This window comes from Triticum aestivum, chromosome 5A (assembly GCF_018294505.1).
Source record: "Triticum aestivum cultivar Chinese Spring chromosome 5A, IWGSC CS RefSeq v2.1, whole genome shotgun sequence".
Taxonomy (NCBI): domain Eukaryota; kingdom Viridiplantae; phylum Streptophyta; class Magnoliopsida; order Poales; family Poaceae; genus Triticum; species Triticum aestivum.
Genome location: NC_057806.1, coordinates 371290943 through 371309039, shown reverse-complemented (window position 1 = coordinate 371309039; position 18097 = coordinate 371290943). Strand labels below are relative to the sequence as shown.

At 41.5% G+C, this 18097-nt stretch overlaps 2 protein-coding genes across 3 annotated transcripts; both read right to left on the bottom strand.

The window, feature by feature from the left end:
* Nucleotides 1-803: 803 nt before the first annotated feature.
* Nucleotides 804-5433, bottom strand: LOC123103433 (grpE protein homolog 2, mitochondrial). 2 transcript variants are annotated; one of them, XM_044525022.1, is made up of 6 exons: nt 5144-5433; nt 3536-3701; nt 3260-3450; nt 2971-3138; nt 2657-2785; nt 804-1161 (listed from the first exon to the last, which is right to left on the bottom strand). In XM_044525022.1, the coding sequence occupies exons 1-6, from the start codon at nt 5279-5281 to the stop codon at nt 1060-1062; spliced, it is 894 nt and encodes a 297-aa protein (XP_044380957.1). In that variant the 5' UTR covers nt 5282-5433; the 3' UTR covers nt 804-1059. The 2 variants fall into 2 exon arrangements, with proteins under 2 accessions (XP_044380957.1, XP_044380956.1); XM_044525021.1 differs by having other exon boundaries at nt 3524-3701; nt 5144-5432.
* Nucleotides 5434-8644: 3211 nt separating this feature from the next.
* LOC123103432 (uncharacterized) lies at nt 8645-17823 on the bottom strand. Its single transcript, XM_044525020.1, has 12 exons — nt 17319-17823; nt 16422-16551; nt 16225-16327; nt 15830-15953; nt 14294-14359; nt 14045-14083; nt 12733-12813; nt 12542-12589; nt 11413-11463; nt 11266-11334; nt 9959-10216; nt 8645-9488 (listed from the first exon to the last, which is right to left on the bottom strand). Exons 1-12 carry the CDS (start codon nt 17502-17504, stop codon nt 9228-9230), a joined length of 1416 nt encoding a protein of 471 aa, XP_044380955.1. The 5' UTR covers nt 17505-17823; the 3' UTR covers nt 8645-9227.
* Between the last annotated feature and the right edge of the window lie 274 nt (nt 17824-18097).

Genomic DNA, 18097 nt, shown 5'->3' with positions numbered 1-18097 from the left:
AAATAAAGTCTAAACAAGCACATGAGACGAGTTAGGACATATCCAAAGTGGCTCACCAAATCGGCCCAAATGTCTCGACTGAACGGTCCAAACACTTTGAGCACTCCAATGGGGCTAACCAAAACAAGTTGGAACTGTCCGAACTTCCAAATTCCACCAGGCCGACCCCAAATCGAGGGGAGCTCTAAGGGAGTCCGAACATCCTCCATGTCGGTCTCTGACACACATGTCCCACCCAAAACGGTACTGGAGCCCATATTTTTTTCACAATGCATCTATCCTCCTTGGCTCTATATTTGCGCTCCCAGATACCGCTCCCGCCTTACCCCCTCCAATGTCGTGCAGGCCTTGCTGAACCCCCTAGAATCCATGCATGCCTTGCCGGATGTTGCCGTCGTGCGCCCTGAATTCAGTCGTCGTCCGGATATCCTTCACCCTACCGACGTCGGGCGGACACCGCACCCGACAAATGTTTGCACAAATGTCATAACGCAACGTTTGATGTTCTCATTGCAGGCGAAACTCCTGCGTGCAACTAGAACATGAGTGAAAATTTTGAACTATTTTATTCATAAGTTTATTATGTTTGGATTGCTATTTGCATTTGAGGAATATTTATCTTTGAATTCTTGATGCATTATGCTATTTATAATATTGTCATTATGCCCGGCCAGGTGTCCACGGTCATTTGGGGGAGTCTGTTTGGTGACTTAATTTGGAATGCCCTAATTCACTTTTTTTCAAGAGAAACATTGTACTGCTAAGGAACATTATTAGGAATGCCCTAATTCACTTTTTTATCATGTGAAAAGAAAAACTCTTATTAAGGTCTTCGAAGCCCTAGCAAAATTCTCCGAAACATTGTACTGCTAAGGAATGGTGTGACGTGCACACATACAAATGGGATTTCAACAAGCCAACCTTGTGTTTTACCATTAAAAAACAATCCGAAACACTGCCATCGCCAAGCTCCTTCGCTGATGAGGTACCGGTCGTCGTCAAGCAGGAACAGCTACGTCTTCTTGCTTCTGGTATATTTTACTAGATTCCGATTTTAATCTAATCTCCACCTGATTTCTCCTCAGGCTCTTCGGACGGACCTCCCTCTGTAACACCAACTTCCGCAGGACGGAGCACGCGATCATGTAACATGTACCCCACCTGAAATCACAAAAATGTGCAGGAAATCATGCATACGTCAGGGGGAAAACAGAATTTTGCCGGTTCTAATAGAGGTTTCAGCCAGCCAATCTCAAACCATTTGGGGTATGCACAATTGATTGTACCAATATGTGATGGGCATTTCAATCATAGTCGCTATCCAAAACTCATCAAGAGATTTAAGTTTAAGACCACTGCATAATTTCAGGCTGCAAGCTGCCCACATAAATATGCATATTCAAAACGCTCCATTTGTCCTGATATAGCCTCTGGGGAGAAAAAAATCATGACACATGAAAATAGCCCATTACTGTGACTACTGGAGTACAGCCAAGTTCATGCCTCGTTTCTTAGCAAAACTGCACCAGAAGTTTATGCAGGACCCCCAGTGAGACGGATAAAAGCCCCATGCGTAACTATCTGAACTTAATGGCCAAAGGGTTGAGCTTGAGCACAATTTACTGGATTTCTAGTGTTGTGCAGAAAGCCATAGGTGCACAGGGAGTTCACAAGAGATTTCTCTACTTCAAAGTTCAAAACAGACTGGTTTTCAAAGTCCAAAAGGGAACGGCTGTGAATATTCATTGAGCAAACAACCTACAGGGAAGGAGGGGCATGATATCGCTACCCTACCCACAATTGATGGTTGAATCAAACATTTGGCCCAACAATGCCAAGTTAAAATTCACTTCTCATGTCTAAATTATTGTCAATTCCATTCATACAACTAATCGATTTATGCTGCAACTTGAGACACATTTTCTTCTATTCACTAATGAAACTATCACAGTGCAAATCCGTACATCATATGAGCATTACTCTCATAATGAGTCAAGGAGAGACTGGGAAGTTGGAAGGATATCAATACAACATTGTTTCTAAGATAGCGATATAGGTAAAGCAGGGAATATGGCAATACAAAAGGTTTAACATTAACTACACATGTAGGTTGTTTTAAAATTTTATGCAATCAGACATTACTCTCAGAAGTGATTCTCCTTGTAAATGCTATTCCATGGAGATATAATGTCAAAACAGCCAAAATATGTGTACAGGGGTACATGTGTCACAGCCACGTATAATAAATCTGGATTTTAAAAAATTTACAAAGCAAAGCCAGTAGCCAGTAACTGGGCCAGGTGTTTCCAAGCATTGACTATTCTTTACGCTTGTTCTATGCAATCCAAATATTCTGATTTGCTATTTATTGTTCATTCTATATACATCTTTCATCAAAGTTACCTAACAGCATGACCATCTACAATGAGTAGAAAAGAGCATATTTCTAGACGGGTAGGTCCGGTGTGGCTGTATAAACATAAAATTATAAGATCATATGTCCGTAAAACAAGCCTAAAGAATACAAAACTGTCAATCAACAAATTATAGATGAATAAAGCAATAGATCAAACTCAAGAACTCTAAGAACCAACCATTTTAGATTCAATTGAACAGGGAAAAACATACACATAAGAATCTTGATGATGATACATACCTTCACAACAGAAGCAACAGTTCCGGATGGTTTTGAAGGATCAGGAATTTGGAAAAGTGCAAAATGCTTATCAGGATCGAATTTCTCATTTAACGGATCAAACCTTTCGACTCCAAACTTCTTAAAAACCTGTTCAAAATTGAGGAAAATCCCAATTAGGCAATATTATCACCCAGAAAGCAATGTGCAAAAGGAGAAGAAATAGTTAAAAGCACAAATGAAAAGTATGACAAAATTCAGGTACAGAAAAGCTACAATACGCAGGAAACGGAATCATATTCTGATGAATAGCATGCACTATATAGAAAAAGTACCTCTCCGAGTTGCTTATCAGTCATGTCAACACCCTCCAGTAGGGTTTTTAGTAATGGTACAGCTCCACTAGAATCTTCGGATGTATCTAATTTTGAGAAGCTTTCCTTTACAACAGATGAAGCTCTAGCCAAATTGTCAGCAACATCTAACAAGCTCTTAGAGAAGTTCTGCATACACGATTAAGACGCTATAAGAAATAGCAAATTCAAAATAGCTAATCAAAATGCTTATAAATATCACTATGCCATCAAAATTTTGAACTATAAATCAGATGTAACAACATCACACCTGCACTGCATATTTTTTCGAGTTCTCAGATTCACGCTTTGTCCTGGCAATGACATTTTCCATTTCTGCATAGCTGCGCAAAACCTTGTCCTTCATATCTTTGATCTCTTCATCTTTCGAGGTTAATAATTCATCCTTCTCAAAAACTAGCTTCACTAGATCCTCCTTTGACAGATCAAGATCTTCTGTACCTGAACCAGAAAACGCAGGTCATTTAGTTCATCACCTCCTGACAGACTGGGGACTTAAGTCTTTCAAACCTACTTCCAGACGAACCACTGTCTTCCTTTGAAGCTTCACCATTCGATTCATGTGCAGTACTTTCCTGGTCTTTGGGTTCATGTACCTCCTTATCATTTTGTTGAGGGGTAGAAGATGAAAAGCCAAACCTTTGAAAGATGTTGCTTGAGTATCTCAAGGGCTGATTCAACATATATGGAACCTGCTTGTCAGAGAATATACAGCTCATATAAGTAAATAGATGGTAGAAACAGAAACAGCCCAAAGACAGAAGATTACTATTGGCAATTCAGGCGTTATCTAAACCAAATTAGCAGAGTCTCCCATTAAGTGAAAGTAATAAAGAGATCATGTGCCTACAGACAGTTTAGGAGTCAATATGATAGATGTTAGTACTATGTGGAATAAGACTTCAGAAAGTGGAAGTGGATTAATAAATTATACATATGTACATAGTCCATTCTGAGAACAAAACCATCACAGCATTTGTAGTCTAAAGATTAGGATTTCGACTAGCTGTAAGAAAAAGGATTTCGATCATTAAATTACTCCCTCCACACCTAAATATTTGTCTTTCTAGAGATCTCAACAAGTGACTACATACGGAGTAAAATGAGTGAATCTACACTCTAAAATATGTCTATATACATCCGTATGTGGTAGTCCATTTGAAATCTCTCAGTGAAGGTCACGGAGTGAGCAGCCGGAAAGATGCTCTACCAAGATATAAGAACGACAGTATACATAGCCACATGCTGAGAGATCTCTGGCAGATGAGCAGATTAAATTTGTTTGTAGTAGTTGCTGCATATTTACATCAGCCTAGTTTCTTATTCCCATCTTGCAACAAGTAGTCGATAGCATAAACATATACAACCCAAGATATGATGGATTTATTCTTTGGCTTTGTTTCAGACTATCTAGCATGTGTGAAATTTACTGGCGTGCAATCATTCTTTCATCCTGTTGACTGTTTGGATTGTTCATAGACACGATAATCCATTTATTACCTTGGTGAAATTATGGACTCAGATTAGTTGTGTGTAGGCCATGTTAATTTCTAACAATGCACAAATCAGAGTTAACTGACACAACATTCAAATCATATTCTTACAAGGAAGCACATCATACTACTGCAGGCATAAGTACAAGTACGTGATAAACTGGGATTCTGGAATCTGTATTCCCCCCAAAAAAACTGTGCATTCTAATAGTAGAAGTTAGGCCCCTTGCAGGAAAATCCCCAACTCTATATTCAAATAACAATTCTGACAACATCCAAAACCCAAACATCCAAGGGTTTTATGGTCCGACACTTGGAAAACATAACTCATAGACCATCATATCCAAAATCCCAACACTCCGCCGAAACCTAGACTTAGCATGACCTTATGACGTATCCAAAATCCAACCTCGATTAGGAGCAAAACCCACAACTCCACCAACCATCAATAGGAATAAATCCCTGAATTCCCCCCGAGCAGAAACCACGGGCGAAGAATAATCTGCAGCCGGAAACACCAAGCCTGGATGCCACTCATCCGCATCCTAAAAATTCTAGAAATCACCTACGAGATGCGACCCAAAACACTGGAAGGACATCGAAGCTCAGACCGTCCGTAGAAACGGCCGAGAAAATCTCACCCTGGCGGGGCCGAAGGAAGAGCCGAGCGGGCGAGCGGCCACCGCCGCCACACCGCCGAGCGGCCGCCTCGCAGCGGACGCCACCACCGCGGCGGCGCATTGCCTCGTGGCCCGCGCGAGGAGGCGCGCGGCTACCATCTCTGCTCTGCGCTAGAACAGGGAGCGGCGAGGGGTTTCCGACGGATTCGCGAGGCGGGCGCCGAGGAGGGGGCGGGGGGGGAGGAGAGAGCCAGAGAGGGATCGAAACGTCTGGAAGGGAATTGCGGCCAGCGGGGGAGGGAAGAGCGCCTAGGGATCGAAGCGAATGACCGTTATACCCCGTGAATACATCGCGAGACAGGGCTGGGGTGGCAGGGGTATTTGTGTCTTTTGAAGGGACGTTTGTGGGATCAACTTGTCGTCCAAGAAGAGGGTTTAAGGGTTTGAGCGGCTGGGTTATCTGAGCCGCTGACATTCCTGAGAACAAACAGAAGGGTTACAGCTGACGTCGTATCTTTTTAATCTATATTGACTGCTTTTCTTGATTTTATTTATATCGGTTTTTATTATTATTAGCAGTTTACTTTGAGGAAGTGTTTGGTTCGTCCACCCTTTTTTTAACACGGTATACACACGCAACGGTCATACATACACATACACATTCATCCCTATGAACGCACGTGAGCACATTTGAGAGGCTGAGCCGACACATCATTTAAGATTGATGATGTCGCCATAGACGATTTCATAGTTCGACGAGAACATCTCCTTTCGCTGAATACACGTCACCGAAATGTCTGAAATAAATCCAGAAAACACGACCACCAGTGTCAAATTCAGGACCTGAACCCCGGTGTGTTGGTTCCACCAGATGAAACCTAACTATCTGAGTTCTGGTAACGATACGAGAATACATCACATTGCAACTGTAGTGAGACTATTGTCTGTTTTGTTTGGTTATATCCGGTAATGATAACGCAAACAAGGCAACCAATCCAAAGAGATTAGAAAACATACTACAACTAGGGGTGGCGTCGCATGATTCTCCTGATACGAATTTCACAGTCATGGATACCTAAGAGCCGAGAGAAGGTCTCACGGTTGAAGGGGGGCATTGAAGGGAGCAACATGTGCAGCAACTAGAACTGTTGATGGCCGCCGTTGCGGGATGCTGCGAGGAAGATGTTGCAACAAGAAATCTGGTGATGGCCGGTCGTCGGCATCTATTGATGCTCGATGGATGAATGTTGTGTCCGGTCAACATAGCTACGAAGGAGATGAGGGGGACGAAAGCGAGAAGAAGCTCGGGCAAAATCATTTAAAGGCCAGGGGTGGGCGTAATCGGTTTTGTACAGTCCCAATATTTGATTCGCGGTACTTAATTCGGTCACATCTCAACCAAAACACGAGTAACGGGATCAAGTACCACTGTAATCAGATACCAACAATCAAGAAACAAACTCGTCCCGAGTCAACGGCGCTGCAGCGATATGATGATTGTAGGGCCGATCCGATTTAATATCATAATCCTGAGCCTGTCAATCCTTGTAGAAAAAACTCTAGCATGTAACACTTTGTCATTAGTCTTAACAAAATCATCAAATGTATGCAACATGGAAGATGATGCTTGTAGCACCACAAAAAAAATGCAGCATAAGCACAATATTTGGTTCGAAGCCTAAATCGACATGAGGTAGGATAGCGTCACCTATACATGTAAGAATTGCATTAGGTGTGTTGACAAGAGAGTACTTGTATCTTGATTGCAAAGGTTATTTGAGAGAGAATACTTTCAACCTGCGCATAGTACAGATTGATAAATCTAAGGTCATTCACTTGAGGGGAAAAATTATTATTTTTTTGCGGGAAGAGGGAAATTGTTGATGTCCTACAATCTTATGCGCTTGGAAAACAAACAAAGTCTACAAGAATATAAATGTGCGATATACACCAGGCAAGTCTAGATCACAAGTGATAACTAGGAGTAATGACCGATAGCCTGGGTGAGAGGCCGATGTGTCATAAAATGGCATCAAAGCCAACCCTCACAGTTACATGGACATGTGCAGATAGGGGTACGTATATGTGGAGCATGGCGTGTGTGGCCCATCAAGGCACACCGCATGGCATATGTCGGCACTGGATACATGAACGTGTGTTAAGAGGGAACGTTTCTTTTGGGCCGACGAGGGTGTCAGATCCTTTTAAGAGGGTGTATGTGACATCCTAGTTGAATAGGATTGACTAGTTCTCATGGTTAATAGGATTGATATAGACTACTTGTATCAACAGGGTGTGTCTTCTTTTCCGGAAGATCGTCTCTAAAAACCCTCTAAGTTAGGTTAAGCTACTTAATAATCTTACAATCTAGACGCCCGTATTAATTTCGTGCTCCAAGCATTCAACTTCTGGCCGGAACACTTGCATTTCAGTAAAATTCATATATAAACGAGAGATAGTAATCGATTGGATTGGCCAAGTTTGGTCACTATATTTGTATGAAGCAGGTGTGTTTTTTCCTATCCAGCTAAAGCAGAACAACAATCGTTTTGGCATGAAATCAACTGATCACAAACTACATGTGACCCCAGCATGCAGAATTCAGCTGTCTACCTTTTCAGTCAGCTCAGGCTGCTTCGATTTTTTGCCTGGTAACCTAACCTTTTGTGTGACACTAACTCTGTTCATTTCTGGTCTCAGCTGCAGCCGCTATATATGTAGTAGTAGGGGTCTATGCCCTTGAGACGAAGATCGCTGTGCTCACAACAATCGAGGTGCGACAATGGGGAAACAACGCCCAACGCCGTCGATGAGGAAGAACGTTCAGAGGAAGCATGTCATGGAGCTGCTGCGTGTCACTGCACGGCCTCCACAAGAACGCTGGAGCATCAGGGAAAGCGTGAACTTCAAGATTGCCCTAGGAAGGTAAAACAAATGCGTGTAGACAACAGAGTTCATAAAGATGCAGATTGCACCTTCATTTTTGCCGAAGAACAAAATTCTGCTGTGAACTTTTTGTAACTTGATGCATTTTCTGTGCTTTGAGTGTCAACACAGAGCTAACACAACGTCCATGTGATTTGGGGGCAACTACATTGTGCAGGTTTGGTGAGGACTGGCCAAGAATTGCACAGTTCGTCAGCACAAAGACTACCCACCAGGCATGTACTTCCACCCACCTTCAGTACTTAAGCCCTGTTTGGAATCACTCCGCCCCGCTCCACTCCCGGAGCGGAGTCGAGGGAGTGGAGTGGAACTGAACAGGCACTTAATGGTCTTATCAAAACATCAACTTATAGAGCAAATCTGCCCTTGCAACTTGAAACGAGTTCAGTCATATGATGCATGTAACACGACTCCTTCGCTGTTTTCTCAGATCAGTGTCTATGCTGAAGAATATTATTATCTTAAACATCCACGGACACAATCCAGGTGAAATAGAAGGGGGGGAAACCTTTCATGAAGAACAGCTTCAGGCTTGTAACCTTTTTATGCGTATGAAATTTTGGAACAGTTATGAGGAAGTAAAGCAGATACAATCACTTTAATGACAGATCTAGCAACATTGTTCTACACCTATTCCATTTCCATCTTCTACTTCTACCTAACCTAGTGCCATTGCCCATGGGCATAGATTCTCAGTATATACACGCGTGCACATCGGTTAATACAATGCACCAAAGTGTCAAAAGATTATACAGAACGTTAATTTAGCAATGAGAAGGATCGCCGCTTCTCCAAATGAATAATCAATGAGAGAGCACCAAACTAGATACCGACCCTACATGCCCAAGATTAGACAAAAATGCTCTCTACCCCTTCACCTACACTGTAGTAATTTTACAACAGCTGTGACAGATGATGACCGAGCCAGATCTGAAAATAAAATGTAAGCCGCAACAGAGCTTCAAGCCTCTCGGTTTTGACCGAGCCTGCAGCTTTTCCACGAGCTTTCTGACCTGATCATCAGATCCACAGAGCTCATAACTCAGCCATGAGAATGTAGTCCAAGGGCCAATTTGGCACCAAGGCAGAAACAATTGCTTGAGCGCTTCGCACTAGCTGCATCTGTCAAATAAGTGGTGAGTGCAGACAAATATTTGCTTCAACCTTCCGGTGAGGGCGGCCTACGGCCATATGGTGTGAAATGGGTGGTTTCCTGGCCAACTGATGTTGGTGTTCGGAGAAGAGGATTCCATCGATCAAAGATGATGCGTCCACCTCGGCCAATTCTCCCTCGGCACCGAAATGGTGGCACGGTGGCATCAACCTCAATAGGGGGGTCTGGTGGCAACTTGATACCCGCTGCCACCAACTTGTCAGGATCTAGCGGCCTTGTGAATAACAATACTGGCTCCTCAGGATCCTGTGTAATCGGGAAAACTGGTAAACGACCTTTTTATTGCAGTGGAACTGGTAAGCAGACTTGACAAATAAATTATCAGAACTGGTAAGCAGGCTGAAGTTTATAAATAATTCAACATAGAATCAGGAACGAGACTAAAAAGAATAGAACACTAAAGTTCATCATCCAACAAATTTGTTGAAGCTGGAAGTATCATATAAAGTACCCAAAAAACATCATTTATTTCCAAGTTGTCCTCCTAGCTCCTAAATACTACCTCCATTCCAAAATAAGCGCCGTGGTTTCACACCACATATTTTGGAACGGAGGGAGTACCTTTCAAATAAAACTTAACTCAAAATCATCAGGCTTAAAACTATCCCATTGCTTTGGCGTTGCCAGTAACTAGCAGCAAAGGGCTGCTTGGTACCAGTTTGCTCAACTCACGTGGCTGATAACAAAAAAGAGGCAGTGATAGGAAGATGGAATACCCTTTTAAATACCCAGCCATTCTGCTGAGGCCTCCTTTTTAGCACCGGTAGCCCCGGCTCACGCTTTATACGCAATGTAGGGATTGCCGACTGCTTGTTATCAGGGTACCGATGATGGAGAACAGGTTGCCGAAAATATGGCTCTTCAGTTGCGGTGTCATCTGAATCCGCATAATCATCATCACTTGACCCAAACCTGCTAGAAGCTTGCTGGAACCCTGACAGTGTAGTCCCATCGTCAACAAGCTGGGCCTCATGCTGAAGGAGAGAAAAGGGGAACAATAGAAATTAGGAGGGTGACAAGAATCAAATGAAACTGGAGCAAGGAAGGTAACAGACCAGAGCATCAAAACAAACTGTGTCGTAACATCAGTTAACGATAAATCCTTTACTGGATGAGAGTGCACCATAATATCAGGTAGAAATATATATTTAATTTACCCAGTATTATCTGCTACATAATGGGCAGAATTAAATCACAAGTATAGTCCATGAAGAGGAGGGAGGACTGGGGGCTCCTGGGGCTTGCTGCTGTGAGGGAGAAGGGTGGGGCCATGAAGAGGAGGGAGGGAGGACCAGAAGGGTATGGCTTCGTGGCGGCTGTGGTGGGAAAGAAGGGAAGGAGATAGTGGAATTAGGTCACGGGGGTGTATATGGCCACTAGATGGGCTTTTGGGCCACTGGGAGGTGCATAAGTAGTGGCCCATCTCTCAGCCATTGCTCTTTTTCTAGTATTAATATGTGCAGACCTATTGATGACTCTTTTCCTGCAATGTTTAAGGCGTTGCCTTGCCTCGCCTTACCGCCTCGCCTTGGCGCTTAGGCGTCAGAGCGGCCCTCCTCCGCCTTATGACGCTTTACCGCCTTAAAAACATAGAGTGCGGGTAGTATTTGGTTCCATCACAGTGGCATTTTAACTACTCCCTCCGTTCCAAAATAGATGACTCAACTTTGTACTAAAGTTAGTATAAAGTTGAGTCATCTATTTTGGAACGGAGGGAGTATTTATTAAACCCATTCACCACTACCATGTGATGCAAATGGTGGCCTCTTATTTTCATTTGAATGTTATGTTTCCTATAGAAGACAAGTATACAAACTACTCCCTCCGTTTCTAAATATAAGACCTTTTAGAGATTTCAATACGGACTACATACGGATGTGTATAGACACATTTTAGAGTGTACATTCAGTCATTTTTGCTTCGTATGTAGTCTGTATTGGAATCTCTAAAAAGCCTTATATTTAGGAACAGAGGGAGTATATGTAAAAGCAAATTCTGAACCAAAATGTATGATGGCCCATACCTTATATTGCATCTGAACGCGCTGAAGGTTGACCTCACATTCCATGACCTCCCGCTTTGTCTCTTCCCTCTGAAGAGTGTATATTATCAGTTAGAAGTTAAATTTAGTAACGCTGCCGCTATAAGATCAGTTTATGCATGAACTAACCTTAATCAGAGCCCCCATTAATGCCTTTGCTTGGTCCAAATTGCGCCGTACCTAATATAAATTTTAAGGTAGAGTTGTAAGCAGCAAAACACACAAAGAAAAAACATACAGCAAAAAGTTTGTAATCTACTCCCTCCGTTCCTAAATACTTGTCTTTCTAGGCATTTCAACAACTGACTACATACGGAGCAAAATGAGTGAATCTACACTCTAAAATATGTCTACATACATCCGTATGTAGTAGTCATTTGAAATGTCTAGAAAGACAAGTATTTAGGAACGGAGGGAGTAATAGCTAAAAAGCTGCAGCTAGCATACTATATTTCACCAAACGAAGGTGACAAGAAATGCAATTCAAATTTTTCAGATAAAGTTTTGCACAATGCTATTGTTGGTACTTGGTAGACTTCGGAACTATCTACTCGCTCCATTTCAAATATAAGGTATATAGTTTTTGCAATCTTGTTCAAAATATAAAGCATGCATGCAGAAATTTAAGGGCAAGCATGCATATTAACCAATGGGTACCAGGTCATTTCTCTAGTGTTATTTTGTTTAGAACTATCATGCCTTCCTTAATCCCCCTACTTGATTAAAATACAACTTTGAAAAATGGATGGAGGGAGAATTGTTTAAGAACATAGCATGAGATGTGCAGCAGCTATCCAAATCCCAAGAAACTGACAATACAAGCAGAAGAGAACGGTTAACCAATCATCCCATTATTTCAATTTCTCGCAAAACCAGGCGTCAAAAACAGTACTGTTTGCATTAACATAAAACTATTTACAAAAATCATGGATTTCCTTTTTTGGTCTCCTTTAAACAGTTGCGTGCAAGATTCTCATAATCATTAAAAGCAGATTATTCACATAGCAGCAAAGAAAAATCTTAGAGCAGACCTACTTTGACATGAGAAATGTTGACAAAGAAATCATTAGTAGTTTGATCATGGAGGGAATCACATGATGTCATTTAATAAAATCATCATAATTGGACAGTGTAATTATAAGCTTCCCCCATGGTTATATAACCAAAATTTCACACATTTATCAACTAAAGATAAAGATGTACAGGAACAGAGAAACACAATCGAAAAACTGACCACAACAAACTAAATGCAGCTTACCAGGCGGAGTTTTTCAAACGACTGGATATTATTTTCTCGTCTTTGCATCTGGAGAAGGAAGCAAATATTATGTATACGCAAGAGAAATATGATTGCAGGGAGGTGCTATCAAAGAGAAAAAAAAGTTTCTCCAGTAATTGCTGTTCCCCGAAGGCAGGTGTTCAAACTAACTCTGGCCTAAAGCCACTCACCCTTCTTGTATGAAGACGATGGGCCTTTTCTCTTGGTCTGAATACATTATATGGGTTTGTATCATTCACCGGCGGAGGAGGCTTCAGAAAATCAAAAGTAAATTAGTCAATAGTAATGTAACAGAACCAGAGTATGATAGACTGACACTTTCCCCAACAAAACTAGCTTGGCAAAAACTTTTCTATTGAGCACACTTGTTGGGCTGGTAGCTTACAAGTCCAACTATAAATCTTCATAGATAAGCCCTTAAAACTGCTTTGGGTGAATCCAGTTAAACCCCTAGAACAAATTACACTAAGGAACACCAGTGGCTTTAGCTTTGTTGTGCCAGGAACCCAATGATTAACTGGCCAATTCACCTGGTTCCATTACATAACTATAAGTCAAAGACACAGCAAACTGAAGCAACTGCTTATGGGCAAATAAATTCCAGATGTGAAAGAATAGCCAAATCTTTTGTAGATGTTGTGACTTCGTTTGATTGGAGGAACAAAGGTGGATAGATTGGGGCCATCCAGCTTGGCTTCTTGATTGGATGAACAGGATGAAACAGTGAAGAATAAAAGTTGGCTACCCTATTCATACCATCCCTAAAACCGATCAGAGGGATGAAATCGAAAAGACCATGTCTGATCAAAATGCGTAGGTGTCATGGCCATGGCTTTGGGCCTTACAGTCAGCCAGCAGCTGTGCAACAAAATAGCAACCATACCAGAACATTCCATATATTTGACCAGGAGCTTCATTCTGAGAGTATGCATGAATGCATGTAGTAGAAATAGCTCCTCAGATGGAAACGTAAGGCCGTTGGGACATCATAGCAAACTTATCTTACTTTGAACATGTACCTGGCACATGCTACTGCACCAAGAAGAACTAATATTCTTACGATTTGCAGCTGGTTTTCACTAAAGAATCAATTTAACTTGTGTAGACACTCCTAGCAATCACCTATAGATACATCGATTGAAATAGCTTTAACATGATTACAAGTCTGGTGAGATGATTTAAGATATAGCATATCCTGTGTTAGATTATACACACAGAAGAAAAGAACGTTTCACATCTGAATCTAGGATATACTCCCTCTGTCCAGAAATACTTGTCGGAGAAATGCATAAAAATGGTTGTATCTAGAACTAAAATACGTCTAGATATATCCATTTCTTCGACAAGTATTTCCGGACAGAGGGAGTACTATATCAGTTGGTAGAAACAGTGTCCACATACAAAAGAAAATCTACCAACACCTGGAGCATTAAAACAATACAGAAACATCACGGTCAATCACTTCAAATAAAGTAAGCTAACCTGCAAACGCCGCAGAATAGGCTTTTGCCACCGTTCCCTCTAATAAAAGAAAGAAGCAGTAAGCATAACAAATGCAGCAAACATAATTAAGTCACGGTACAAGAAAATCTCAGATATGCAATGAGAAAACAAGGTTTGACAGATATTGACAGCAAGCCATGTTACAGCATTTAAATAAAAGGTATAAGTTGATCGCTCGTAGTCTTGTATTAAGAAGACCATATGCTGTATTTTGACAGTGGAGACTACCTTAGCTCTCCAATAGTTATATACAGCTTGGAAAACAGCATACCGAACAGACAAATACTGCAAAGCCTGCACAGAGAAACAATTGGTAAGCAGACACTCTGTAGGAAACAACTGTACAACAAGACTGCAAAACTAATGAAAGGGAAAACGGGCCCCCTTCCAGGTACCTTTGATAAGACAAAAGCCAAAACCAAACAAAAAATGCAATAAGTTTCCGTTAATAACTTTGTTGACATTTAATTGCAATGTCTTGAAATCCTTCTAGATAAGTATCATATGTGATCTCCACACAAGCAGGTTTCAGCAATCATGAGCAAATTCTGATCAATATATTAACTGAGATGGAGTAAGGCATAGAGCCTGCAATGTAATGTATGAGCATAATAGCATAGCAATATATCCTTTGCCTATCAGGTCAACGGGACCCGTGTACTATGGGTTGTGAGTCTTAAGTTAATTGAACTAGTAAATTATGCTCACCCTTATAAGATAGTAATGTGTTAATTTAACCCGTACAAGAAGTAATTGATACTCCCTCCGGTCCTTTTTACTCCGCGTATTAGGTTTGGATCAAGTCAAACTTTGCAAAGTTTGACCAAATATATATTAAAAAATATTAACATTTACCATGCCAAATATATATTCCATGAAACTACATTTAGTAATGAATCTAAGGATATTGATTTGACATTGTAAATCTTGATACTTTTTTCTATAAGTTTGGTCAAAGTAGAGATGCTTTGACTTCAGACAAAACTTATATGCAGACTAAAAAGGACCGGAGGGAGTACTAATAAACGACGCAAGCAGACATTGCTTACACCTTAGCTTCTGCGCATGCACATATATGTTCATGCCAACTAGAGAGACGCAGTACAACATTTACCCTCAGTACCAACATAAGACAACAGAGATGGACACATAAGGATACTGGAATTGTCAAGTTCATTCTTTTATGACAACCAACAGATATAAAAAAAGGAGTAATTACAAATGTCATTTTTTTTAATGGAACACGGCAAAGAAAAAAAAACAAGGCTCACGCGGATTACTCCCACCAAGTACCCTACTGCCGCCAGCAAGATGGCTTACAGGGGTCTGCTACATATAGAACATACGAAATTTACTAGAGCTATGAAGGTGTGTCTGACATGTATAGCAGCAAAGTGGTTAATACAATTCATATTTGATATTAAAAAGAAGTGTGTGACACGTGCTAAAGCTAGCATGAGGGGTCCTTAGGTAAAATGCCTTGATTCAACTGACATGGTAAGTTGGCATTTGTGCCATATAAAGTACGGTAAAAATAAACTGGCAATGTCTCAGAGTTAATAACGACGGTAACAGACAGGTAAGGTTTTTAGTAGGTTGACAAAGCTATACAGTTAACTTAGCATTATGTTATAATAACAAGTACAATCTCCATTGCAAAATGCTTTGCATATATGTTCAGTGCATCAATTTTACAATTCCCTTGCTCCCATTTTAGCATAACATCCTAAAGCCATTGTGCAAGGTCTAGGCATGCTGCTTTACCTCCATAGCAACATCGAGCTGCAAGAGAACTGGAACAGGTCCTATGAAAGTTGGTGTTATGGCTCCTGCTCTTTCTCGAGCTTTGTGGTCCAAAATTTCCAACTTGAATAAGAGGACCTCCAACCTGTAATATGAGATTTCACTTAAAATGTAGCATAACATACTCGCTCCATAAGGCAAAAATAATAAAATGGTAAATGTGTCATCTAAAGCTTGTTAAAATTACTGAGACAACCAAAATTTCATCAAAGGTCTCTTACTGAAAATATGACTGTGAACAGGATTCTGGACTCTTGATCTTTAATTCTAGATTCCAAAAGGAACATGTTTAACTGTAACCAAAATGCAAACCATAACCAGTAGAGCGGTTTATTAGATCTGTAGCATTTTCTTACTTTTCAGGGTTAAGATTTTTCCGCTCATTGTTGTAGTCGTCAAGCCAGTCTTCATCTTCGTTATCCAAGTCATACTCAACAAATTCACCGATCTCAGCTCTGGCTGCATAGGGTAATCATTCTTAGAAATAGAGTTCATAAAAAAAATATTGTCAACATAAAAAACTACAATTCCATAATAGCAGTAAGAAATAAACCTCCTCTTCCTCGTATATAACATGATGGTTGTGCAAAGGTGCGAGTGTAATCCCTATCATAGGTCTCCACATCATCAAACTGTGGTGTTGGTATTTCTTGAGCATTCTTCTTACTGGGAGTTGAATTTCCCTGCAAAGTCATGTAACAATCATTGTATTGATCAGCACAACCCCCAAAATAATAATATGTATAAATGTTCTCAGATTTATTGTTTGTGGAGACACAAATTTGATTTTCAGATCACAAAATATAAGCAATTATGCACCATGTGATATGTGCAGTATTGCACGGTAGCTGATATACAGAAAGCAGCAGTATGGTGTGGTGTGGTGTCAGCACGCACACCTTGATGCCGCTAGCAGTATACAAATGGTATAGGATAACTGAGAACATATAAACTGATATAAAATAATAAAATAAGATATCATTACGGATCACGTAACATAACCTGCATTCACTGGCTTTTTAGCTGCTTTTGAAGCAATGAATAATATGGTAGGATATATGATATATCAATGTAAATTAGACACCTTAACAACAACCATATATGCTACAAAGTTCAAACTGGGACAAGTAGTCTCAACAATCAAAACTTCAAAAGAAAAAGAATTTGACAAGGCCAGAGCAGCAGTATGATGTCAGAAGTCGTACGACAATGTCTACAGAAAAAACTTATTAAGAACTCCAAATAATGGTTTTCCTATGGATAACATACAGAAGCAGAGCACGACATGGTTCTTTGGCATGGAATAAAGCTGAATTCATCAACATGCTAATTGGACTGAAATCAACAACACCCAACAACTAACCTACAAAGAGAACTCTGCGAGCTACCAAACATTGACAGTTCATAGGATTGCACGCTCCACTGAAACGTTGTCAGTTGATTAAATTACCTCGCCGTCAGTCGCAGCAGCAGCAGCAGTGAGGTCCGAGCCGGAGTGCCGCAGCAGAACCCCTACCCTTGCCGCGGCGAACGCTGCCACCGTGGGGTCATCGTCCTCGAAGTCCCGCGCCGACTTGAGGATTGGGAGCTTCTTGTGGATGTCGAGCGGCCGCGGCCGGAACGAGAGCCTACTCATGGCCGCCACCACCACCGGGCAGATTCATCTCATCTCCGCCTCCCACCTCGTAGCCGCACACACCACGCACGCCCTCGCGAGGGCTCGGGATTCGGGCTCCGGCTCGAGGGCGCGCAAACCCTAGGTCCGCGAGGGCCGAGTGGTGGTGGCGGGACTGGGCGCGGGAGGACGAGGCCGCGGGAACCGCGAGGGGCGGTGGGGGCCGGGAGGCGGAGGCGGAGACGGTGGAAGGACCTAGGGTTAGGGTTTTGGTTGGGGAATTGGTTTCTAGGGTTTGAAAGGAGGTGAAAGAGAGGGAAGGGGAGGAAGAAGAAGAGGGGGGCGTCGCGGGGGAAGGGAAGGAGGTTGGGCTCGAGCACGATGGTCTCACCGTACGTCTACGTAACCGTACTGAGGTGTAGAGTATACCCGTATGTATTTGTACCAATATATTCACTCCTGTCCGTGATATAGTGTGTTATTTTATACTCCCTCCGTTCCCAAATAATTGTCTTTCTAGCCATCTCAAATAAACTACAACATACGGATGTATGTAGACATGTTTTAGAGTGTAGATTCATTCATTTTGCTCCATATGTAGTCACTTGTTGAAA